The sequence below is a fragment of the Scyliorhinus canicula genome, chromosome 1, assembly GCF_902713615.1.
Source record: "Scyliorhinus canicula chromosome 1, sScyCan1.1, whole genome shotgun sequence".
In the NCBI taxonomy this organism is placed as follows: domain Eukaryota; kingdom Metazoa; phylum Chordata; class Chondrichthyes; order Carcharhiniformes; family Scyliorhinidae; genus Scyliorhinus; species Scyliorhinus canicula.
In genome coordinates this window covers 190,789,668-190,815,070 of record NC_052146.1, presented here as the reverse complement: position 1 = coordinate 190,815,070, position 25,403 = coordinate 190,789,668, and the positions used below count along the sequence as shown (strand labels likewise).

The following is a 25,403-nucleotide window of genomic DNA, read 5'->3' as shown; positions in this document are numbered from 1 at the left end:
GCATGCTCACGGCCATTTAGAACAGTAAGTGGACCATCGCCATCTGGGATTGCGCCACATCACGCTGCGATTGTCCCACCATTTTCTGGGTTTATATCACATCAGGCAGCGACTGCGCCATCTCCCTCTGGGACTGGGCCACTTCCCACTGTGTCTGTGCCACGTCGGCCAGCACCTGGGCAATGCCACTGGTGTTTCCAGCCATGGCCTGCTGTAACTGGGCCACGTTCAGAAGTGCTGCTGCAATTTCCAGGTGGCTCTGTGAGGTGGCAACCCTGCCCTGGGCCTCAGCCAGCACCTGCACAGAATGCTCCAGTCCTTGGACATGCTGATCCATAGCCGAAAACGTTGTTCAAAATGCCTCCACGTGGGGTGTTGGCCTGGGTAGTACGCATGGTCGGCACCACCTCCTGCTGCTGCACGCGGTTGGGGGTTCTCCAACTGCACCTGCTGGTGCTGGATGTTCGCCGACAGCACGGTAGCATGGTGGTTAGCATAAATGCTTCACAGCTCCAGGGTCCCAGGTTCAGTACCCGGCTGGGTCACTGTCTGTGCGGAGTCTGCACGTCCTCCCCGTGTGTGCGTGGGTTTCCTCCGGGTGCTCCGGTTTCCTCCCACAGTCCAAAGATGTGCGGGTTAGGTGGATTGGCCATGCTAAATTGCCCGTAGTGTCCTTAAAAGTAAGGTTAAGGGGGGGGGGGGGGGGGGGGGGGGGAGGTTGTTGGGTTACGGGTATAGGGTGGATACGTGGGGTTGAGTAGGGTGATCATTGTTCGGCACAACATCGAGGGCCAAAGGGCCTGTTCTGTGCTGTACTGTTCTATGTTCTATGTTCTAGGTGTAGTCCCTGGCTCTGCGACTGCATCTCCACAATAGATGGGACTGTCTGTTCCAGATGCCCAGGACCCGTGTGAACGGTAGCTAGTTCCTCAGGTTGGCCTGCCCTCCGAACATCTGTCCCATCGGGTATTCTTACCTCTACCTGCTGAACCAGAGCATGTGTGTGGTGAGCATCAGATAGTGTCCCACGAGCCTCCTCACTAAAGTGCCCAACCGAGGTGTGTGTCTCTAGGATGGTGAAGGGTGTTGGAGACAGATGTTTTTCTGTCATGAAAGTCCACAGATTCTGTACTGGCGTCAACACTTAGTGCTGGATTCTCAGATTTATTTTTTAAATTTAGATTACCCAATTCATTTTTTCCAATTAAGGGGCAATTTAGCATGGCCAATCCACCTAGCTTGCACATTTTTGGGTTGTGGGGGTGAGACCCACGCAAACACGGGGAGAATGTGCAAACTCCACACGGACAGTGACCCAGAGCTGGGATTGAACCTGGGACCTCGGCGCTGTGAGGCTGCAGTGCTAACCACTGCGCCACCGTGCTGCCCGGATTCTCAGATTTTGAGGCTAAGTGCCGACGCCGGTGTGGAACAGTGGTGTTTTACGGCAGAAAATATGGTGCAACAACTGCAACGATTCAGCTACTTTAAATGGGCAAGCACCATCACCACATGGGACACAATCAATTCCATGCAAAACAGCCGGATTTGCCGGGTCCCGTGATTGACGCACAATCCGCAGCCGCACTTAAATGATCCATTCCCCACATCCCAGGCAACAAGATGGCTGGAAGGAGAGCAGCGCCATGATTCAGGGACGCTGAGCTGGATGACCCTGCACCTCGGCCCGGGAGGATGGCCGCCAGGCACCTGGGTGCAGGTGGAAGAGGCAGACAGCGCCATGGGCAACGTCGCCCAGACTGGCATGCATAGCCAGAAGAAACTTTAGAACCTCCTCAGCGCAGCCAGGGTGAGTAAGCAGCACTGTGACCCTGGCACTAACCCCACCACACACCCGCAACCTGCTCCCCCCACACCCAGGGGATGGCCGAAACCCCACCCTGCCCCACATGCCAGCGCCCATGCCATCTGCCATGGCTGGATGCCCTGCCCAGTGAGGCCACCATCTACCCAACACCTGAGCTATATGAGCCAGGATGCCTACTGGTTGTGCTCTTTGTGTACGCCCCAGGAGAAGGCCGCGCACAATTGTTGGGAGTGGGAGAAGACCGGGCACGGACCACCAGATCTGCGGCCCCTCACCATGCTCAGGCAGAAGGCACTTGCCGTGGTCGGTGGCCTGGAGGAAAGGAAGGTCACCGAGGCAGAGTTCGGCAGCGACCCTGCTTAGTTGCGGATCCCCATGGCACTTGTGTGGCCCTTCACCCCCCCCACCCCCCACACATTGCACCCCCTCAACCCCCCACCTGACACCCCAACCCCCTCACCCCCCCCCCCCCCCCCCCCCCCACCCCATCTCCCCCTGGCCCACTGTCGAATCAAACACGTTGTCTTGTGTTTTACAGGACCTACCGGAGATGGGGCCGGTCCAGCCAGAGCACCCCGCTGCCAGCTGGTGCCAGAACCAGTGCCCCCCCAAACAGCCGAGAACTGACAGGGAGAGCAGTTCGAAAACCAGCCCCGCACCCGAGATTCAAGACACCTCGGAGCTCGGGATGGAGGATGACACAGACTTTCCGTCACATCTGTCTCCTATACCTTCCACCATCCCAGAGACTATCACCCGGTTGGACACATTAGTGAAGAGGCTCCTGGGACACTAGTGCGCACTACAGATTGCATCCGGTACAGCAAGTGGAGATAGGAGCAGCCGAGGGGGCAGATGGTCGGAGGGCAGACCGGCCCCAGGAATCAGCTGCCATCCAGACAGGTCCCGGGCTCCTGGAACATCCAGTCCTAGCCACAGTGCAGATGCAGTCAGAGACCCAGGGACCAAAAGAGGGGATGACGGCAGGCATCCAGTACCTGCAGGTGCAGGTGGAGGAGTCCACCGCGTGCAGGAGCAGGGGATAATGTCAGTCATGCATGCCATCCAGGTCGACACCGGACGGGTGGCGTCCATGGTGGAAGCATTGGGGGTGGCGAGGGTTTCGGCCATGGGGAATTCTGTGCAGATTGTGGCCGAGGCCCAGGACAGGGCAGCCATGTGCTAGAGCCACCTGGACATTGCGGCAGCACTCCTCAGCATCGCCAGTCCCAGCGGGCCATGGCTGGGAACGTCAGCGGCATTGCCCAGGCGCTGGCCAGCATTGCACAGACACTGGGTGGGGTGACCCAGACTCAAAGGGAGGTGGCCCAGTCACTGGCAGATGTGGCACAGACCCACAAGGTGATGGCACAGTTGCAGCATGATGTGGTGTAGTCCCAGACGGAGATCATACAATCTACAGTGCAGAAGGAGGCCATTCGGCCCATTGAGTCTGCACCAGCCCTTACAAAAAGCACCCTACTCAAGTCCACATCTCTACCCTATCCCCGCAACCCAGTAATCCCACCTAGCCTTTTTTGGACGCCCAAGGGCAATTTATCATGGTCAAACCACCTAACCTGCACATCTTTGGACTGTGGGAGGAAACTGGAGCACCCGGACAAAACCCACGCAGACGTGAGGAGAACGTGCAGACTCCGCACAGATAGCGACCCAAGCCAGGAATCAAATCTGGGACCCTGGAGCTGCAAAGCAACTGTGCTAACCACTACGCTACCGTGCTGCCCATGATGGTCCACTCCCTGTGCTCCATGGCCGTGAGCGTGCAGACCCTGGTCGAGACCAGAGCGGGCCTCCAGGACTAGCAGTATGTTAGCATGGTGCATACTCCCTTGCCCAGCCAGGTTCCATGGGCTACACGGTGGCCCCGGTTGGCACTGCAGGCCAGCCTATGCATGTCCCTCCCCTACCCCCACACCCCTGCCCCGTCAGTATCCGGCACTGTCAGACTCCCCCGGTCCTAGCGTCCGTCCCTGCTGCCAGGGGTGCCGTTGGCTAACACTGCCCTTACAGGGGGCTGCCGTGGGTGTTGCCCTGAATGTTCCCCCGGTGGGTGGCAGCCAATTGGGAGGGGTGTTTGGGGGTGTGTGGGCATGCTGCGGCGGGGGTGGGGTGCGGGGCTGGGTGCACCCGAATGGCCGGTGTCACTGTGTAGAATCAGGGGCCGAGGTGGGTGGCGAATGGTGCGCAGCAAGGTGGCCACTATAATGGCGTTCGGTGCCTGGGCACCCCACCAGTCCTGTGGGAGGCACCCTGGCTGCTCGGCTTGTCATTTCCCCTCCCCCTACCCCTCCCCCGGTCCTGGCAGGGGGCCCCCACTGCAGCCAGCACGGCCGGTAACCGGGCCGGCAGCCCACAGTCACTGCCATTTCCTACCTCCTCTTTCTCTCGCTGAGCAGCCACGGCGTCAAGGTTCACGACTTTTGAGAGCACAAGTTAACCACGCCGTCGGGAACTCAGCCCATCGGCGGCGGTGAATCTCGGAGGCCCCGGAGATAGGTTGACAGGCCAGCTAATGTTATACTTACTGTACTTTTACCCCGAGCGGCGAGCGATACATTTACGCCATTTTCGGGGTGCCAGAGCACCCCAGTTTGGTGCCAAACCGGCGCCTACCGCAATATTGCTGTTGGAAGCTATTCTGCATGCAATCGTGTTTCACAATTACGACGCAGCAAACGGGGAATCCCGTCCTTAGTCTCAGAAAAGGAGAATCCTGTCCAGTTCCTGTTATAGTGAAGAAGTCTAATCCTAGTTTCATCATGGTCTCTCTGGTGTTTCATGAATCATCAATGGCTCTCTTGTTTGCTAAGCTTGATATGTGTTGCAAGCACTGCACTGGCGAATGTGGCCTTTAATTTAATTGCTCATATTTGGCTAGTAGAGCACTTCCCTTGCCTTTCTAAACACAATTCAATTCCTTAATGGAATTCACAGATGCTTCAGCATCTCTCCTCTCCTCTTCTGAGGGAAGATCACTGGCTATCTATATTTGCAACTCTTCTGGAGCTGTGGAAATGACAAATGACATATGCAATCATCTAGATCTCCAGAGCAGTGTCCAGTACATCATTCAAAAGCTGTTGCTTTCATCCAGTTTTATTGGCCAGTAACCATTCTTCGCATATGGGACAGTAAAGATCTTTACCTAAGCAAGTTGCGGCAAAAATTCCTTTGATGGTTGGCATGACTTCAGTGCTTTGTTTAGATTCTCTCAGCTTTCCAGATTGTTTCACTGCTGCCATGCTGCTAATCTAGTCTGTAGGAGTTGTCACTTTCTTGATTAATCCCTTTTTTCCCAGCTCTTCTATCTTGTCTTTTTGGCTTGACTTGAGGGCAGCTGGAACTCGTCCGAACAGATGCTGAATTGGTCATACACTCTCCTCTACCCGATGAATCATAGAATTGCTACAGTGCAGAAGGATGCCATTTAGCCCATCAAGTCTGCACCGACCCTTTGAAAGAGTGAAAAAGTGGCTAGGCCACTCCCCCGTTTAATCCCTGCAACCCCAGCTAAACTGCACAGCCCTGGACACTAAGGAGCAATTTTATCATGGCCAATCCACCTGACCTGCACATCTTTGGACATTCTCCTGGTGGCTATCCTCACCTTATAAACACATATTGGTACTCTTAAGAGATTCCGTTTAATGGTCAATGGTTTTGTGTTCTGCGACATGTCGTAAACCTCCGTTGGCATATATTCAAGGTTACTAGTCCAAGCTTTAGACTTACTTCAGCTGCAATGCATAGCTGCTGCATCCCATCTATGATCTGGAATTCTAGATCTGCATTCTTGCAATTGCATTGAGCTCTCAGACTAATTCTTACTCTTGGTATGAGTATTGTGCCATTATACAGCCTTAACCTTACTTTTTTAAAAATATTTTTATTCTCCTCCTTTTTCACATTTTCTCCCAAATGTACACCCACCAACAATAAACAATAAGCAGGAATGAATATAATGTCATATCCCTATATCAGCAACAACAATCCCATCCTCCCACCAACCCCCAAACAACTGCCCGCATGTTAACATAAACAAATAACAAAAAGGAATCAGGAATCACCCATAGTCACCATTAACACATACAGCCCCCTCAACCCTCCCAACGCCACTCCCCCCCCCAACTAATGTTCAATGTTATCCATTTTTTGAAAGTGCATAATGAATAACGCCCATGAATTGTAGAACCCCTCCATCCTTCCCCTCAGTCCAAACTTAACCTTCTCAAGAGTCAAGAATTCCAACAGATCCCCCGCCACACCAGGGCACAGAGTGGAGAGGTTGCTCTCCATCCCATCAGGATCTGCCTTCGGGCGATCAACGAGGTGAAGGCTACAACATCTGCCTCCGCACCCGTTTCCAACCCTGGCTGGTCCAACACACCGAATATGGCCTCCCGGGGACCCGGGTCCAGATTCACCAGCACCACTTTAGAGATTACCCTAAAAACCTCCTTCCAGTAATCCTCCAGCTTTGGACAGAACCAAAACATATGAACGTGCCCCCCCACCCATAATGTTCACACACACCTTCTACTCCTTCAAAGTGCCGGCTCATCCTCGCCCTTGTGAGGTGTGCTCTATATACCACCTTCAGCTGTATCAGCCCCAACCTCACGCACGAGGTGGAGGCTTTCACTCTCAGGAGCACCTCACAGAAGAACCCCTCATCCATACCCTCTCCCAACCCTTACTCACACTTTGCTTTGATCCCTTCCAGTGGTGCCTTTTCCTCCTCCAAAATAGCTCTGTAGACCACTGACACTACCCCCTTCTCCAGTCCCCCTGTCGTCAGCACCTCCTCCAGCAATGTGGAGGCCGGCTATTCCGGGAAGTTCTGTATCTCCTTTCTGGCAAAATCTCGAACCTGCATGTATCTAAACATTTCTCCCTGCTCCAGCCCATACTTCACTCCCAGCTCCTACAATCCTGCAAACCGACCCCTAAGAAACAAATCTTTTAGTGTCTTAATCCCCTTCTCATCCCATTTCTGAAAATTTCCATCCCACTTCACTGGATCAAATCAGTGGTTCCCCCGAATCGGCATTTCCCTTGACCCTGCCCCCAACCCGAAGTGTTGGCGAAACTGCCTCCAAATTCTCAATGAATCTATTATTACCGGACTCCCCGAGTACTTCCCGGAGCCATCGGGAGCGGCGCTGTTGCTAGTGCCTTCAACCTGACCCCCTGCACAAACTCTCCTCCATTCTGACCCACTGGGAATCAACCCCTCTGACCCAGCCCAGTACCTCTCCACATTCGCCGCCCAGTAATAATACATCAGGTTCGGAAGACCCAAACTCCCTGACTGCCTTCCCCTCTGTAGCAGCACCTTTCTAACTCTGGCCACCTTTCCTCCCCATATGAACGAGGTAATCATTCCTTCAATATCTTTGAAAAAGGCCTTTGGCAGGAAAAATCGGCAAGCATTGGAAAATAAACAGAAATCGCGGCAACATGTTCATTTTAACCGCCTGTACCCGACCCACCAGTGACAGAGGGAGACCATCCCACCTTGCCAGATCAGCTTTCACCCTCCCCACCAAACGAGAAATTTTATACCTACAGAGCCCCCCCCAATCTCGAGCAACCTGCATCCCCAGGTATCTAAAGTGTGTCCTTGCCCTACGGAATGGCAGCCCCCCAACCCCTGCCCCCACCCCCACCCCCGACCGAGACACCACAAAATACTCACTCTTGTCTAGATTCAGCTTGTACCCCGAGAAAGACCCAAACACTCGAAGCAGCTCCAATATTCCCTCTATTGACACACTCAGTTCTGACACATATAACAACAAATTATCGACATACAAGGACACCCTATGCTCTATCCCCCCCCCCCCCGCACTATTCCTTTCATATCCCCGAACCTCTTAATGCGACAGCCAACAGCTCAATCACGAGTGCAAACAGCATGGGGGGGGACATAGGACATCCCTGCCTAGTCCCACGGTGGAGAGAAAAGTATCTCGAGCTGATGTTATTTGTGTGGACACTCGCCCTCGGCTCCTTATATAGTAGCTTTACCCAGTCCACAAATCTTGGTCTAATCCCAAACCGCTCCAGAACAGTCATCAAATATCCCCATTCTACCCGGTCAAATGCCTTCTCGGCATCCAATGCCACAACCACCTGTTTCCTTCCCCTTCGCTGGTGCCATAACCACGTTCAATACCTGCCTAAAGTTCGAAAAGTGCTGCCTCCCTCTCACGAACCCCGTCTGATCTTCACCTATCACCTTCGAGAGGCACTCCTCCAGCCCACCTGCCAGTACCTTCGACAATACTTTTGCGTCCACATTTAAAAGTGATATAGGACTATACAATCCACACTCCATCGGATCCTTATCTTTTTTAAGCAACAGGGAAATCGATGCCTGCCCCAAAGTTTGTAGTAACACCCCCTTCCCTATTGGCTCCTTAAACATCCCCACTATCAGGGGTGCCAGCTTATCGTTGAATATTTTATAATATTCCACCGGAAACCCATCCGGCCCTGCCACCTTCCCCGACTGCATCCTCCCAATCGCAACTTTTATCTCCTGCTCCATTATCGCTCCTTCTAATGTAGCCCTGTCCCCCTCCCCTAGCCTTGGGTACTCCAACCCATCTAGAAATTCCTGCATCTCCCGGTCTCCCCCACATGGCTCTGACCTGTACAACCTCTCATAAAATTCCTCAAAGACCTTGTTAATTAGATCCGGAGCCACCACCACTCCCCTGTCCCTCACCTGAACAATTTTCCTTGCCACCGCCTCCCTCCGAAGCTGACCCTTCTCTCCATGCTTGTAAACTGCACCTCGGTTGGCGCACTGCCTTCCTGGTAGATAGTCGATCAAAGCTCGCCTGTAGTTCCTTCCTCTTTCGAAATTCGCTGGATCACTATCTTCTGCATAACTCCTATCAACCTCCAGCATCTCATCTATTACCCTCTGCCATTCCAACTTCTCCTCTTTGTCCACCCTGGCCTTAAACAAGATCACCTCACCACCGCCTTTAGAGCCTCCCAGACAACTGCCTTCGACACCTCATCCGTACAGTTGAAACCTACATATTCCTCAATTATTTTTTCAATTTTGTCACAGAACCCTCGGTCTCCCAACAGTTCCACATCTAATTTCTACCCCGGCCTCTGTGCTACCCCCCTTCTCCAGTACCATATCCACCCAATGCGGAGCATAATCTGATACTGCAATTGCCGAATACTCTGACCCCTTAACCCCAGCCAGCAAAGCCTTCCCCACCACGAGAAAATCGATCCGCATGTATACTTTATTGACTGCTGAGAAAAACGAGTACTCCCGCTCCCTCGGGTACAGAAATCTCCAAAGGTCCACCCCTCCCATTTCCACCATTAGCCCAGCCAACGCGTTGGCCCCCCTCCCTGAAAGGACCAGCGAGTGCGGCCGTGACCTGCCCAACCTTGGCTCCTGCACCAAGTTCCAGTTCCCCCCCCCACTATCAGTTTGTGTGTGTCCAAGTCGGGGATGGCCCCAAACACCTTGTTCGCAAATCCCACATCGTCCAATTGGGACTGTGTACACTTACCAGCGCCACTAACCTCTCCTCCAGCGCCCCTGTAACAATCACATATCTAACCTCCTGATTTGCAACCACATTCTCCATCTGGAAGCGTACTCTTTTGCTGACCATTACCGCTACCCCTCGAGCCCTTCCATCAAATGCAGAGTGAAACACCTGACTCACCCAGCCCTTTTTACGTCTCACTTGGTCCTTCACCTTCAGGTGAGTCTCCTGCAGCATTGCTACATCGGCTTTCAAACTTCTAAGATGCGCAAGCACCCTTGACCTCTTGACTGGACCTCCTAACCCCCTCACGTTCCACGTGATTATCCTAACTGGGATGCCCAGAACGTGATCCTTGATGGGACAGAGAATCGGGCGTTGGGGCAAAATTGGGATTGACTCCAGGCATTTACCCGATCGCGATGCTCCAAACCCCTGCTGGTGGTGGGAAAAGGTCCACACCACACACCAGTGGGAGCATGTAAATAAATGCAAATGTGTCTTAATGCATCCATTTAGCGGGCGCGGCTCCCTATTCTCCGGCCTTCCGTGATTCTCTGGGCCCTGCGGTCAGGAATCACATGGGTGCAGATCTCTTGCGGTCTCTACCAGCATGACCCTGGCGTGCTGGACTTTGCGGTGCGACAAAGGGGAACAGAGACCATTCGAGCTCATCCGAGGGCCATCTACCCCCCCCCCCCCCCCAACCAATGCACTGCCTGCTCACGCCATCTCTACCAGAACCTCCCAAGCCCCCCTCCACAGGAACCTCTGTAATAGGGGACCCCTATAATAGGGGAACCCCCACTGGGACTCCTGTAATAGGTAGACTCGCCACAGGGACCTCTATACCCCTATATAAGGGAGACCGCCCCACGGCGACGTCTGTAATAGGAGGACACCCCACATGGACCCCCTGTCTAAAGGGACCCCCCCTCCCCCCCCTCCCCCCCCCCCCCACCCCCCCGTTACACACACAAACACACACAGACACCCCCTCCTGGGAATCCCTCATATTCCATCCCGTGCATAAATTTGCATGGCGAGGAACACTGAATTGCTAATCGGTTTGTGCTTCCAGGAGGATCGTAAACTGGTTGCAATTCAGCTCCAGCGGAAAAACATTGTCTCCCAAACAGAGAATCCAGACCATGGTCTAACTGATGTTTGGCAAGCTCTGCATTTCTACACATGTCTATCACTTTCCTGAGCATATGATTTCTCCTCTTTAAGTAGACTAGCTTTCACTGATACTGTTCACTGGTTTCCTTTGCACCTTGGCTTTTACTGTTAAATACATAGCATTCATAAAGGGGTGGTATAGTGTCACTAGATTAGTAATCCAGAGGCCCAGAGTACCCAGGTTCAAATCCCACCACAGCAGATGGTGAAATTGTAGTTCAATAAAATCTCAAATTAATAGTCCAGTGGTGGCTGAGAAGCTATTGTTGATTGTTGTAAAAACCCATCTGGTTCACTTATGTATCTTACAGGAGGAAATCTGTCGTCCTTACCTGGTCTGTCCGACACATGATTCCAAACCCACAGCAATGTGGTTGACTCTTAACTGCCCCTCTGAAATTGCCTTGCAAGGTATTCAGTTTGAGGGCAATTAGGGCTGGGCAACAAATGCCGACCTTGCCAGCAACACCCACATCCCATGAAAGAATTTTTTAAATTAACTCGGGGTTCAAAGCATTAGTTCAAGGCTTTCAAAATCTCAGGCAACTGTTTTCTTTGCTCGTGGGTTAGATTTAGGGTGATGTATAATTTGTAGCAGTCCCACCCCTCCCCCCAACAGTGTTAGAAGCCTCGCTACTCTTTTGGTTCCGGTTTGTTAATTGACTCTGTTACAAGCTCACAGTTTTACCATTGCAAGTAGATAAACTGCCAGTTCTGCAATGTTTCACTTTTCAATTCAACAGGAGCAGGGATTAGAAAGATCAGTGCAATATTCATTCACCCAGTACCAGCAGAGGGCAGCAGAGCAGAGCTACTGATCAGCTGTTCTGGGGAAATTTGCATACGTGCAGTGCGGTCAGCCTAAGTTGAAGGTGAACCTGCGAAGAAGACCCAAGGAGTTTGAGTAAAGGCAAGCAACCAGCAGAGGGCAGCAGAGCAGAGCTACTGATCAGCTGTTCTGGGGAAATTTGCATACGTGCAGTGCGGTCAGCCTAAGTTGAAGGTGAACCTGCGAAGAAGACCCAAGGAGTTTGAGTAAAGGCAAGCAACCAGCAGAGGGCAGCAGAGCAGAGCTACTGATCAGCTGTTCTGGGGAAATTTGCATACGTGCAGTGCGGTCAGCCTAAGTTGAAGGTGGTTTGTGGAGGGGCTGTTGGCAAGTGACAGTTAAACCCGAAACACTTTGTGAGTGTTTCCCACCCTACCTCCTCCTCTAACCAACCCCCCCACCCCACGGTGGTTGGGAAGCGGGAGCAGGGGCCTGTCGTGAAGGTGAGTGAGTGCCTTTAAATTTGCTTACCTTTCAGCGGGATCAGGGTTTGAGGTAATATCAGGTAAGCTCTTCCTTTCTTTTTCTTGTTTTTTTTTAATCTAGAGGGGATGTCAGGGAAGGCAGTACAATGCTCCTCCTGCAGAATGTTTGAGGTGAGGGACGCCGTCAGTGTCCCTGCTGATTTCATCTGTGGGAAGTGCACCCAACTCCAGCTCCTCAAAAACCGTGTTAGGGACCTGGAGCTTGAGCTGGATGAACTTCGGATCATTCGGGAGGCAGAGGGGGTCATAGATAGGAGCTTCAGGGAAGTAGTTACACCAAAGACTGGAGATAGATGGGTAACTGTAAGAGGGACTGGGAAGAAGCAGTCAGTGCAGGGACCCCCTGCGGTCGTTCCCCTGAGTAACAAGTATACCGTTTTGGATACTTGTGGGGGGGACGACTTCCCAGGGGTAAGCCATGGGGTACGGGCCTCTGGCACGGAGTCTGTCCCTGTTGCTCAGAAGGGAAGGGGGGAAAGGAGTAGAACATTAGTAATTGGGGACTCAATAGTCAGGGGCACAGATAGGAGATTTTGTGGGAGCGAGAGAGACTCACGTTTGGTATGTTGCCTCCCAGGTGCAAGGGTAAGTGATGTCTCGGATCGTGTTTTCCGGGTCCTTAAGGGGGAGGGGGAGCAGCCCCAAGTCGTAGTCCACATTGGCACTAACGACATAGGTAGGAAAGGGGACAAGGATGTCAGGCAGGCCTTTAGGGAGCTAGGATGGAAGCTCAGAGCGAGAACAAACAGAGTTGTTATCTCTGGGTTGTTGCCCGTGCCACGTGATAGTGAGATGAGGAATAGGGAGAGAGAGCAATTAAACACGTGGCTACAGGGATGGTGCAGGCGGGAGGGATTCAGATTTCTGGATAACTGGGGCTCTTTCTGGGGAAGGTGGGACCTCTATAGACAGGATGGTCTACATCTGAACCTGAGGGGCACCAATATCCTGGGGGGGAGATTTGTTAGTACTCTTTGGGGGGGTTTAAACTAATTCAGCAGGGGCATGGGAACCTGGATTGTAGTTTTGGGGTACGGGAGATTGAGAGTAGAGAGGTCAGGAGCACAGTTTTGACTTCGCAGGAGGGCGGCAGTGTTCAGGTCTGTGGTTTGAAGTGTGTCTATTTCAATGCCAGGAGTATACGAAATAAGGTAGGGGAACTGGCAGCATGGGTTGGTACCTGGGACTTCGATGTTGTGGCCATTTCAGAGACATGGATAGAGCAGGGACAGGAATGGTTGTTGCAGGTTCCGGGGTTTAGGTGCTTTAGTAAGGTCAGAGAAGGGGGCAAAAGAGGGGGAGGTGTGGCGCTGCTAGTCAAGGACAGTATTACGGTGGTAGAAAGGATGCAAGATGGGGACTCTTCTTCCGAGGTAGTATGGGCTGAGGTTAGAAACAGGAAAGGAGAGGTCACCCTGTTGGGAGTTTTCTATAGGCCACCTAATAGTTCTAGAGATGTAGAGGAAAGGATGGCGAAGATGATTCTGGAAAAGAGCGAAAGTAACAGGGTAGTTGTTATGGGAGACTTTAACTTTCCTAATATTGACTGGAAAAGATATAATTCGAGTACATTGGATGGGTCGTTCTTTGTACAATGTGTGCAGGAGGGTTTTCTGACACAATATGTTGACAGGCCAACAAGAGGTGAGGCCACTTTGGATTTGGTTTTGGGTAATGAACCAGGCCAGGTGTTAGATCTGGAGGTAGGTGAACACTTTGGAGACAGTGACCACAATTCGGTGACCTTTACGTTAGTGATGGAAAGGGATAAGTATACCCCGCAGAGCAAGAGTTATAGCTGGGGGAAGGGCAATTATGATGCCATTAGACATGACTTAGGATGTGTTGGTTGGAGAAGTAGGCTGCAAGGGTTGGGCACACTGGATATGTGGAGCTTGTTCAAGGAACAGCTATTGCATGTTCTTGATAAGTACGTACCAGTCAGGCAGGGAGGAAGGGGTCGAGCGAGGGAACCGTGGTTTACCAAAGAAGTGGAATCTCTTGTTAAAAGGAAGAAGGAGGCCTATGTGAAGATGAGGCGTGAAGTTTCAGTTGGGGCGCTTGATAGTTACAAGGAAGCGAGGAAGGATCTAAAGAGAGAGCTGAGACGAGCAAGGAGGGGACATGAGAAGTCTTTGGCAGGTAGGATCAAGGAAAACCCAAAAGCTTTCTATAGGTATGTCAGGAATAAAAGAATGACTAGGGTAAGAGTAGGGCCAGTCAAGGACAGTGGTGGGAAGTTGTGTGTGGAGGCTGAGGAGATAAGCGAGATACTAAATGAATACTTTTCGTCAGTATTCACTCAAGAAAAAGATAATATTGTGGAGGAGAATGCTGAGACCCAGGCTATTAGAATAGATGGCATTGAGGTGCGTAGGGAAGAAGTGTTGGCAATTCTGGACAAGGTGAAAATAGATAAGTCCCCGGGGCCGGATGGGATTTATCCTAGGATTCTCTGGGAAGCCAGGGAAGAGATTGCTGAGCCTTTGGCTTTGATTTTTAGGTCATCATTGGCTACAGGAATAGTGCCAGAGGACTGGAGGATAGCAAATGTGGTCCCTTTGTTCAAGAAGGGGAGTAGAGATAACCCCGGTAACTATAGGCCGGTGAGCCTAACGTCTGTGGTGGGTAAAGTCTTGGAGAGGATTATAAAAGATACGATTTATAATCATCTAGATAGGAATAATATGATTAGGGATAGTCAGCATGGTTTTGTGAAGGGTAGGTCATGCCTCACAAACCTTATCGAGTTCTTTGAGAAGGTGACTGAACAGGTAGACGAGGGTAGAGCAGTTGATGTGGTGTATATGGATTTCAGTAAAGCGTTTGATAAGGTTCCCCACGGTCGGCTATTGCAGAAAATACGGAGGCTGGGGATTGAGGGTGATTTAGAGATGTGGATCAGAAATTGGCTAGTTGAAAGAAGACAGAGAGTGGTAGTTGATGGGAAATGTTCAGAATGGAGTTCAGTTACGAGTGGCGTACCACAAGGATCTGTTCTGGGGCCGTTGCTGTTTGTCATTTTTATAAATGACCTAGAGGAGGGCGCAGAAGGATGGGTGAGTAAATTTGCAGACGACACTAAAGTCGGTGGAGTTGTAGACAGTGCGGAAGGATGTTGCAGGTTACAGAGGGACATAGATAAGCTGCAGAGCTGGGCTGAGAGGTGGCAAATGGAGTTTAATGTGGAGAAGTGTGAGGTGATTCACTTTGGAAAGAATAACAGGAATGCGGAATATTTGGCTAATGGTAAAATTCTTGGTAGTGTGGATGAGCAGAGGGATCTCGGTGTCCATGTACATAGATCCCTGAAAGTTGCCACCCAGGTTGATAGGGTTGTGAAGAAGGCCTATGGTGTGTTGGCCTTTATTGGTAGAGGGATTGAGTTCCGGAGCCATGAGGTCATGATGCAGCTGTACCAAACTCTGGTACGGCCGCATTTGGAGTATTGCATACAGTTCTGGTCGCCTCATTATAGGAAGGACGTGGAAGCTTTGGAACGGGTGCAGAGGAGATTTACCAGGATGTTGCCTGGTATGGAGGGAAAATCTTATGAGGAAAGGCTAATGGACTTGAGGTTGTTTTCGTTAGAGAGAAGAAGGTTAAGAGGTGACTTAATAGAGGCATACAAAATGATCAGAGGGTTAGATAGGGTGGACAGCGAGAGCCTTCTCCCGCGGATGGAGGTGGCTAGCACGAGGGGACATAGCCTTAAATTGACGGGTAATAGATATAGGACAGAGGTCAGAGGTGGGTTTTTTACGCAAAGAGTGGTGAGGCCGTGGAATGCCCTACCTGCAACAGTAGTGAACTCGCCAACATTGAGGGCATTTAAAAATTTATTGGATAAGCATATGGATGATAAGGGCATAGTGTAGGTTAGATGGCCTTTAGTTTTTTTTTTCCATGTCGGTGCAACATCGAGGGCCGAAGGGCCTGTACTGCGCTGTATCGTTCTATGTTCTATGTTCTATGTTCAGTATCTTATTTGTAACCTTTGATATGCATTTGCTTTTCCTTATTCTTTTTTTCAGAAGCTATGGCAACATTCTAAAACTTTGTTTTATATCAACTTTCTGACACTATGGGCGCAGTTTAACCAAATGGGTACAATGTCCCATAGTGAGCGCGTTTCGCCATGAGTTTCCCAGTGCTCGCAGTGACGAGATACACACTTGGTAACGTGACTCCGGTTAGATATGGGGCCTCAGCTAGGAACGTGCGGCCGAGACCGCACTTAATAACAATATAATAATCGCTTATTGTCACAAGTACGCTTCAATGAAGTTACTGTGAAAAGCCCCTAGTCGCCACATTCCGGCGCTTGTTCGGGGAGGCTGGAATGGGTCTGGAATGGACCACGCTACTGGTCTTGTTCTGTATTACAAGCCAGCTGTCTTAGCCCACTGTGCTAAACCAGCCCTCAGTCCCGTTTCCTGCAATGAAGAGCCCCGCTCGTCAAAACTCCTCAATGCAGGAAATGATGTCCCGATCTCTCAAGCCCACGACGTAACCCCCAGGAATCCCCAAGCCCCAAATCATTGTAAGGGGGTCCCCGGGCTCCCCTCAACCCCTCACGCCCACACAGGGCAACCTGGGCTTGAATACTGCCACACATAAAATGGCAGCTTGGCACCTTGGTAGTGTCAACCTGCCAGCTCGCAATGCCACCTGGGCACATTGACAGTGCCAGGCTGGCACCCAGGTGGCACTGCCAGAGTGCCCAGCTGGCATTGCCAGGGTTCTCATGTGGCACCAGCAGTGCCAGCGTACCACCCTGGACAGAGAGCAGGCACCCTCGCTCCACCCATCCCCGGAATGTTGCATCCATCCTCCCAGGCTCAAACCCATGGTTCCCTTGAATCTGCATCAACTTTGACACTGTTCTCAACTTAAAGTGCTGCCGAAACTGCCTCTGTATTTTCAGCATGGTCACTACCACCAGACTCCTCGAATACCTGCCTGGAGCAAACGGACTTGGCGCCGCTGCCAACGGCCACAACCCCAATCTCTTACAAAAACTTCCCTCTATCTTCACCCATAAAGCCTCTGTCTCCATAATCCAACCCCGGAGCTACTCAGCATTTGCCACCCAGTAATTGTGCAACAAGTTTGGAAGGGCCAAGCCCCCCGACTGTTGCTCTCTCTGGAGCACCGTCCTCCTAACCCTTGCTACCGTACCTGCCCACACAAATGCCAAAATCAGCTTCTCCATCACAAAATCAGCCTCTCCATTGCCAGGGTGCCAGGCTGGCACTGCCAAGGTTCCCAGGTAGCACCAGCAGTGCCAGGGTACCACCCTGTCCAAAGGGCAGTCCCCTGGAGGCCTCCAAAGCCAAGGGAAACCCTCACAAGTGCCATTCCGTCTGGTCCCCTTTGTGGAGACCAGTACTGAACGGCGCTCGTCCGAGGTCTCCAAGGCGACGGGAATAGATCTCGATCCTTGGATACCTCAGGGAACTGTATATATTATTACTGCAATGGGCGGGCTTCACATTGCGATGTCCAGTGAGATTGTGTTAGATCTCACGAGGCGTGGTGAGCTGGGTAGATCCCGGGAGTGGGTTTTACCGCCATTTACCAGCCATGGCCGCCTTTTTGGGCGCAGCGTTGCAGTAGATCGCGCCCTCTGTTTTGTCTTTAAAGACAGCAGAGCTTCACAGTGTATGTCTCAGTGAGGGGTCTTTATTGAACTTAACAAGATGGTAGCCTCATTGTAGAGGTCACATGAATACAGCAAGCCAGATAGGACATGCAGAACTGTTTGCATTTCATAGAATCACTACAATGTAGAAGGAGGCCATTCAGGTGAAGACAAAGAAAATGCCTCAAGATACTCTGAAGCCCGCCTTGAAGAACAACAGAATTTACATTAATGACTGAGAGGAGCTTGCTACCATCGAGCTGTATGTCCCTTTTGAGTCACATGTTTTAACAATGAGGCACAGCAGTGGCAGAGGAGGAAAGAAAAAGGAAGCATGTCCTGCACTCCGGAATCCACTACCCCATGGACCATCCAACCCATGTGGCCAAAGATCTGTGTGTTGAGACTCAGGCTTTTCAAGCAGATGAAAACCCCGAGTTGATGCCATCCTTGAATTATGGGACAGCTGCCAATGATAAGTGAATTAACTGCTAGAAGTCTCAAATAGGATATGTTCAACTACTGATGTACCAATATTGCCTACATTCTAGGGATAACTAACAAAGCTATGTCTGTGCATACAGCATATGTAGTTAACTATCAGCGCTAAAAGGAAGAGTATGATTTAAAACAAAAACATGCCAGTATAACTAATTGGACTTACCAGATTAGGACTTTTGATAATTTTCTCCTTTTCTTTAATTGGTTTAGTTAAGTCCCATCTCTCAGCATTCACATCCGCTTCATTCCACTCTGGCCAGAGAGGATATCGACCTTTTCTGGACTCAGTAATTCCCCCTGTACCTCCACAGCTCAGAACAAATGAAGTAGTACTGAAGAGAAACAAAAGACAACAAAAGTATTTATGGATAATGCTAAACTCATAACTCCTGAAGTATCTATCTCAGGAAGTAAAACTCAGCAAAGGCAGTCAGTCATTTAGTTGGGGAACAAATGTTGCAGGCTTAAAGATTCATGAACTAAAGGACTACTCAGGTCCTTAAAGAACACTGTGAATTAAAATAACTACCAAAATGTTATGTGAGTTGTAAGGTAAAATGCAAAACTGAATAGATTAGATCCTTCTCCCACTTGTACCTTCTTCATTATTTCTTCCTGCACTTTAAATAAATTGTATTATACATACATGTCCAGATAAACCCAAGTGCCAAATTTCCACATCTTGAGAGCATAAATTGGGAGACTGATGGTAATCGACTATTTCCTGATATATCTGATAGGTAAAAAGGCTATTTTAATGTAAATATTAATCCACAGTTTTAATACCCATTTTAAAATGAGGATTTCAGCACTCATAACCTCAGATCATGACAAAACACATAGCTTCAACAGAGAAACAAAAAGCCTGACACATGCATAAACTAATTGGCGATAAAAACAACATTTTCACTAAGCAAGATGAAAAAGCTATTGTTCTAATAAACATATTTTCAAAGACAGTTTGACATTAAGAAATGAGCTGTACCAGTAATCGAGATCAAGGCCAAGTACGCACCATAGCAATATGAAGGCGCCATTGTCCAGAATGTGGATAAAGCAAAGTCAGCAGAAAACCAGTAGAAATCAGTCATGTTAAAGGATAGAATCACATTCCATAACATACACAAATATTCAAACATGAAACATTCAGAACTTATGTTGCACATTAAGGATTGACAGTTAACCATCGAATCAAATGTATTTGATTCTAACCCAAACCAATTCGGATGACATAGAGGTGTAGATAGATGGCTCAAGACTGATAAGATTTCCTTTAAACATGATGGTCCGTATGGCCATCTTTAATCCGGGGTCATCCTATACTTTGATCTAACTATTCGCTATCTCTATTTTTTATATTTTCATTTTTCCACTCTAACTCTTGAAGTAAATGCAAGCTGTTTTGCCATAAGCAAGAAACCATTTCTGTATTATTTTGAAAGTTAAATTGTTTAAGTTACTTCTCTTTAAGTTATTTTGCTCGCTGGACTTTATTGAGAATAGATTTAAGTTTCTCCTAATTGTAATCAAATAGAGGCAATAAAAATTCTTGTTTGCATCCGAGAAGTTTAACTCAAATTTCTACTGAGTTTTAGTGTCGCCAGACTTCATTAATTCCGCATGGTAGATCTCTTCAGAGACCTTGAGACATGACAAGGCACTCTAAAATTATGAGCACATGAAGCAATGTACTTTTTAGTTTGGTGGCAACACCTGAATTATGTATACACAATCTCTGCAGTACTGTGGTATCCCTGTGAGGGCAGTGGGTAGTGCCTGTGAAGTGGAGCTACTTCAGGCAATGTCAACCTCACACACACGAGGTTGAGGCATTAAGCCTCCACAGAACCTCACACCACAGTCACGCCTCCAGCACCATCCCCAGCTCCACTTCCCACTTGACCGCCTCCAGAGATGCCCTATCCTCCACAAAATCCCCCCATAAATCGCTGAGGCGACCTGCCCCCCTCCAACCCCATCACCGATAATACCCCCTCCAGCGACGAGGAGGGCGGTGCCACTGGAGAGGTCAGACAGGCCTTTTTCACAATATCCCGCACCTGCATGTACCTCGCAGCACCCCAGATTTCACCCCAACTCCTCCAGACTCCCAAACCGTCCTAGGAACAGATCCTTTATTTCCACCACGCTCCACCCAAACTCGAAACCTCACACCCATCCTCCCAAGCTCAAACCCATGGTTCCCTCGAATCAACTTCGACCCTGCCCCCAACTTAAAGTGCTGCCCACGGTGGCCTAGTGGTTAGCACAGCTGCCTCACGGCGCTGAGGTCCCAGGTTCGATCCCGGCTCTGGGTCACTGTCCGTGTGGAGTTTGCACATTCTCCCCGTGTCTGTGTGGGTTTCACCCCCACAACCCAAACATGTGCAGAGTAGGTGGATTGGTCACACTAAATTGTCCCTTAATTGGAAAAAATAATTGGGTAATCTAAATTTATTAAAAAAAACTTAAAGTGCTGGCGAAACTGCCTCCATGTTTTCAATATGGCCACTACCATCGGACTCCCTGAATTTCTCCCGGGGCAAACGGAAGTGGTGCCATTGCCAGCCCCCACAACTCCGACCCGTTACAAAAACCTGCCTCCATCTTCCCCCACAAGGCCTCCGGTTTCCTACTCCAACCCCGCACCTTCTCAGCGTTCACCGCCCAATAATAATATACAAGTTTGGAAGGGCCAAGCCCCCCGACTGTCGCCCTCTCTGGAGCACCGTCCTCCTAATTCTTGCTACCTTACCTGCCCACTCAAACAACAAAATCAGCTCTCCAACCCCTTAAAAAATGTTTTCGGCAAAAAGACCGGCAGGCACAAAAACAAGAATAAAACCCGCAGCAAAATGTTCATTTTGACCGCCTGCACCGGCCTGCCAACAATAGGGGAAGGATATCCCACCTCAGCAAATCTCCCTTAATCCTGCTCACCAAACTCGTAAAGTTCAACTTACGGAGCTGAGCCCTTTCCTAAGCCCCATCTGCACTCCCAGAGACCTAAAGTGGGTAGTTGAGACCTGAAATGGCAACCCCCCTCACTTACCCTAACTCCCACCTCCAGAGAAGATGACAATGCTGCATTAACATCTCGCAAGGAAGAGTATCTGCAGAAACTTATTAACAGGCTTGGAGCTGCTTGTAACAAATGCAACTTAACCATCAGTCTCAAGAAAATGAACATCGTGGGCGAGGACGTTAGAAATTCTCCATCCATCAACATTGGTCACCACACACTGAAAGTGGCCCAAGAATTTCACTACTTGCGCTCAACCATGACCAGCAACCTGTCTCTCCACGCAGAAATCAACAGGTGCATTGGAAAGGCATCTGCTGCTATGTGCAGACTAACCAAGAGGGTGTGGGAAAATAGTGTACGCACATGGAACACAAAGGTTCAAGGACGGGATTCTCCGTCGACTGACGCTGGAATCGCAAAATGCGATTGGACTGAGAATTGGTCGTGAAGCCAAAATCTTGGCCCGAATGCCATGCTCAGGTGCCTTACAGCGGCATCAATGCGTTCTACTCCACATGTACAGTGCCATTCGTATATCATTAGCGGGCCTGACCCGGTCTTCTCTGGGGCCTCCACGATGCTCCGTCTCCGCCGGGGAGAATTACCGTCGGCGAGTTTCACTTGTGATTTTAAAAATTGGGAAACAGGCGCCATGGCTGATGAGGGAGAGAGAGGAGGTAGGACATGCAGAGGCATGACCGTGGGCTGCCGGTCCTCCCACTGGCAAATCAAACACCGTTTTTCATTAGAATCGGTCATGTTCCACGTGGTATCGATGCTAGCCCATTAACGGTCGGTGGATTGGTCTGAGAATGGCTCCAATTTTGCTGTCATAGAACACCACCGATTCAGTCCCGGCATTAGAAACTAAATTCTTAGTTTTTAAAATGGAGAATTCCGCCGCAAGTGTTGCAAGCTTGTGTCCTCAGCATCCTGTTTTATGGCAGTGAGGCCTGAACAATGTATGTCGCCCAAGAATAATGCCTCAACATGTTCCATCTTCGCTGTCTGCAACACATTCTCGGCATCAGGTGGCAGGGTTGCATCTCTAACATAGGAGTGTTTGAGGTAGCTAACATCCCCAGCATGTATGCCATACTGAGCCAGCGGCATTTGAGATGGCTTGTACATATGAGCTGCATGGAGGATGGTAGGATCCCCAAGAACATATTTTGTGCCAGCAGCTGAAACTGCTTTGTCTTCATTTTTAGGTGGATCGTAAAGTCTCCACAACACTATTTTGAAAAACAGCAGAATTATCTCCGTTGTCCTGGCCAATATTTATCCATCAAACAACATCATAAAACAGATTACCTGTCATTATCATATTGCTATAATAAAAACAGAAAATGCTGGATAAGAGTTAACGTTCTGGATTGTCCTACACAGTTAACAGAACTGTAGAAGGATAATTTAGATCTAAAATGTTAACTCTTGTTTCTTTCCACAGATGCTGCCAGACCTGCTGAGTTTATCCAGCATTTTCTGTTTTTATTTCAGATTTCCAATTTCCACAGTATTTTGCTTTTATTATCATATTGCTATGTGGGAGCTTGCTAAGAATAAACTCATATGCCCTTTTTTAAATTCATGAGATGTCTGGGTTGGGCCGGGCCAGCATTTATTGTCCATCCCAAATTGCCTTTGGCCGAGATGTTTACTGGGCCATTTCAGAGGGCAGTCAAGAGTCAAACACATTGCTGTGGGTCTGGAGTCACATGTCGGTAATGATGGCAGATTTCCTTCCCTAAAGGACAGATGGGTTTTTACGATAGTTGACTATGGTTTCATGGTCATCATTAGACTTTCAGTTCCAGATATTTTTACTGAATTCAAATTTCACCACTTGCCATGGTGGAATTCGAACCCAGGTCTCCAGAGCATTACTCTGGGTTTCTGGATTATTAATCCAGTGACAACACCACTACACCATCACCTCCTCTTCAAAGGTACTTACCCGTCAAGTGCTTTTGAACATCCTGAGCAAGGCAGTGTATACATGCAAGTGTTTTCTTTTTGTAATCTTCACCAATCCTATAGCAATCCAAAATTTCTGTGGCCTTCCAATTCTGGCCTCTTATCCATCTCCCACTCCCTTCGCCCCACCATTTGCAAGTGTGCCTTCTGCCATTTAAACCCATAGACTGGAATTCCCTCTTAAAACCTCTGTCTCTTCCTAACCTACCTCTATGACCAAACTGTTAGTTACCCCGGCTTACATTGCCTTCTTCAGTCCAATGTTCATTTTGGTCTGACTATGCTTTTATGAAGTAGCATGAGACGTTTAACGACATTAAAGAGGTTATTCAGCCAAGCATTGCTGAAGTAGATGAGCTGTTGATCAACACGACTCATTAGGAGCCTGATAGTTAAAAATCATCAGAGCTTGCAACTCACATGTGCATGGGATTACCATCCATTTCTGCCAGCTTCCCACCACCAATTCAAAATCGCCCCTTAAGTATTGGATCATTAAGTTATGTTATTTCTTGAAGTACATCAATACCTTCTATCACCTATAATTCAAATTGTGTCAATTCTCTGCATAGCTGAAAATAGCATCAGCACAATTCCCACAGTAATGCAGCCTGCAGTTCTACAGTACACTAAATAAAGCACAGTTATAGCTGGATGAATCAGGCACGAGTCACTGCGGAAGCTGGTGACACTGCCCCATTGATACTTGGGGCAATTCACAAGCTGCCAAGTAAAGGGAATGTAACATCGACAAATCACTCATTTTCTGGATAAATATGTGAGTTAATTGTAATTATCTGCTCATGCACATCTCAATTGACACAATCACCTCTACCCACATACATCCTCCCAACCATCTGCATTTGCTCAGGCAGAGGCTGTCGTCGTTACAGAAATTTGTGGCTGTCTCTCATGCTGCATTGCATTCACACACACACACGCAATATAATTTATGGGGGCTTTTTCCTGGCAGAACTGGGACATGCTTTTTAATATTTATTAAAACTGATTACCGAATGGGAAAGCATATTTTAAACTTGTTAAAAATCTCATGCTGAGATCTATCCCACTTGTGCTGTGGCAAGATGCCACAAGGAGATCCCTCCCCTCTCACTGAGACTGGTACAAATACCAAAGCGATGCAGAAAATCCACTCATATTGTCCAAAATAACCCAAGGTGGGTCAGGAACACACCTCTGTGACAGGAAGAGTTCATGATCTCACCTCAGACCAGTCCCCAAAGAAAGGCCACCCGAGGAATTTCTTGTTTAATGCATTCCTGGTCTATTATACCTCGGCAGTGATGTAGGGAAGTTAAAACAAAGTAAAAGAAACTGGGCTGTTGCCCAGCAACATGGGCCCTCACATACACGTGCACGCGTACACGCACGGAGAATTAAGTTCAGTTGGAAGCAGGAGTCAGGAGGAGAGGGAACTGTAGAAAGCAATTTTCCCAAACGAACAGGAGAAAGTTCCAGAACGCAGGGTGCGGGACAAAAAGGTCTCAGGAAAACATGGATCAAGAACAAGAGTATGAACATGGTCCGTTCAACAAAGTTAAAGTAAGGAGCAGAGGAAAAGGCTTCATATTAAAAAGGGACAGCTGAGGGGAGCAGAATCAAGGGGTAAAGTGGGCTTGTGAGAAGCTAGAAGATCCAAGAAGACAATCAAAGGTGGATGACTTGTTTCTATGGGCCTGTTAAGCAGTGATGTTCTGTTGGCTTGTCTGAGTATCTGAGAGAGTGCATGGAAGGCAAAATTTGAATGCACGTGGCGATACAGGAGAGAGGAACATTGGAAAGAGATTGAAACCCTGAAGGTGAATCCTTGTGGAAGATGCCCAAGACAACCTGTAGTTTGGGAGAAGAGCATTCAAAATTGCAAACCCTCTGGAGAAAGACAGAGTTCCAAGAGACCAGCTGGCTCCTGGTGTGACAAGCTTCTATGGGGAACTGATAAGCAATCCAGAGAAGTTGCTTTGGGGTGTCCGGCCACAAGTTGTCTATTGGTTTATATGGACTGTGTACTTACTGAAGTTATTCATGAGGGGTAAGCCTTCTCAACCTTACCCCTCGCCTGAGGTGTGGCGATCTTCAGGTTAAATCACCACCAGTCAGCTCTCCCCCTCAAACAGGGAATCAGCCTATGGTCATCTGGGACAATTAGGATTAGAATATTAATAATAATCTTTATTAGTGTCACAAGTAGGCTTACACTGCAATGAAGTTAGTGTGAAACTCCCCGAGTCACCACATTCCGGCACCTGTTCGGAGAGGGAGAATTCAGAATGTCCAATTCACCTGACAAGCACGTCTTTCAGGACTTGGAGGAAACTGGAACACCCGGAGGAAATCCACGCAGACACGGGGAGAAGATGC

General features: G+C 49.3%; 1 protein-coding gene across 2 annotated transcripts in view; it reads right to left on the bottom strand.

Annotated features, from left to right (window-relative positions):
- The window catches only part of adgb (androglobin), a 564,769-nt gene that overhangs the window by 501,662 nt on the left and 37,704 nt on the right, over positions 1-25,403 (bottom strand). For both annotated transcript variants that reach the window (XM_038805127.1, XM_038805138.1), the window contains exon 2: positions 18,186-18,354. In XM_038805127.1, coding sequence (XP_038661055.1) covers positions 18,186-18,354 — 169 coding nt within the window. The remainder of the gene's footprint in view (positions 1-18,185; positions 18,355-25,403) is intronic.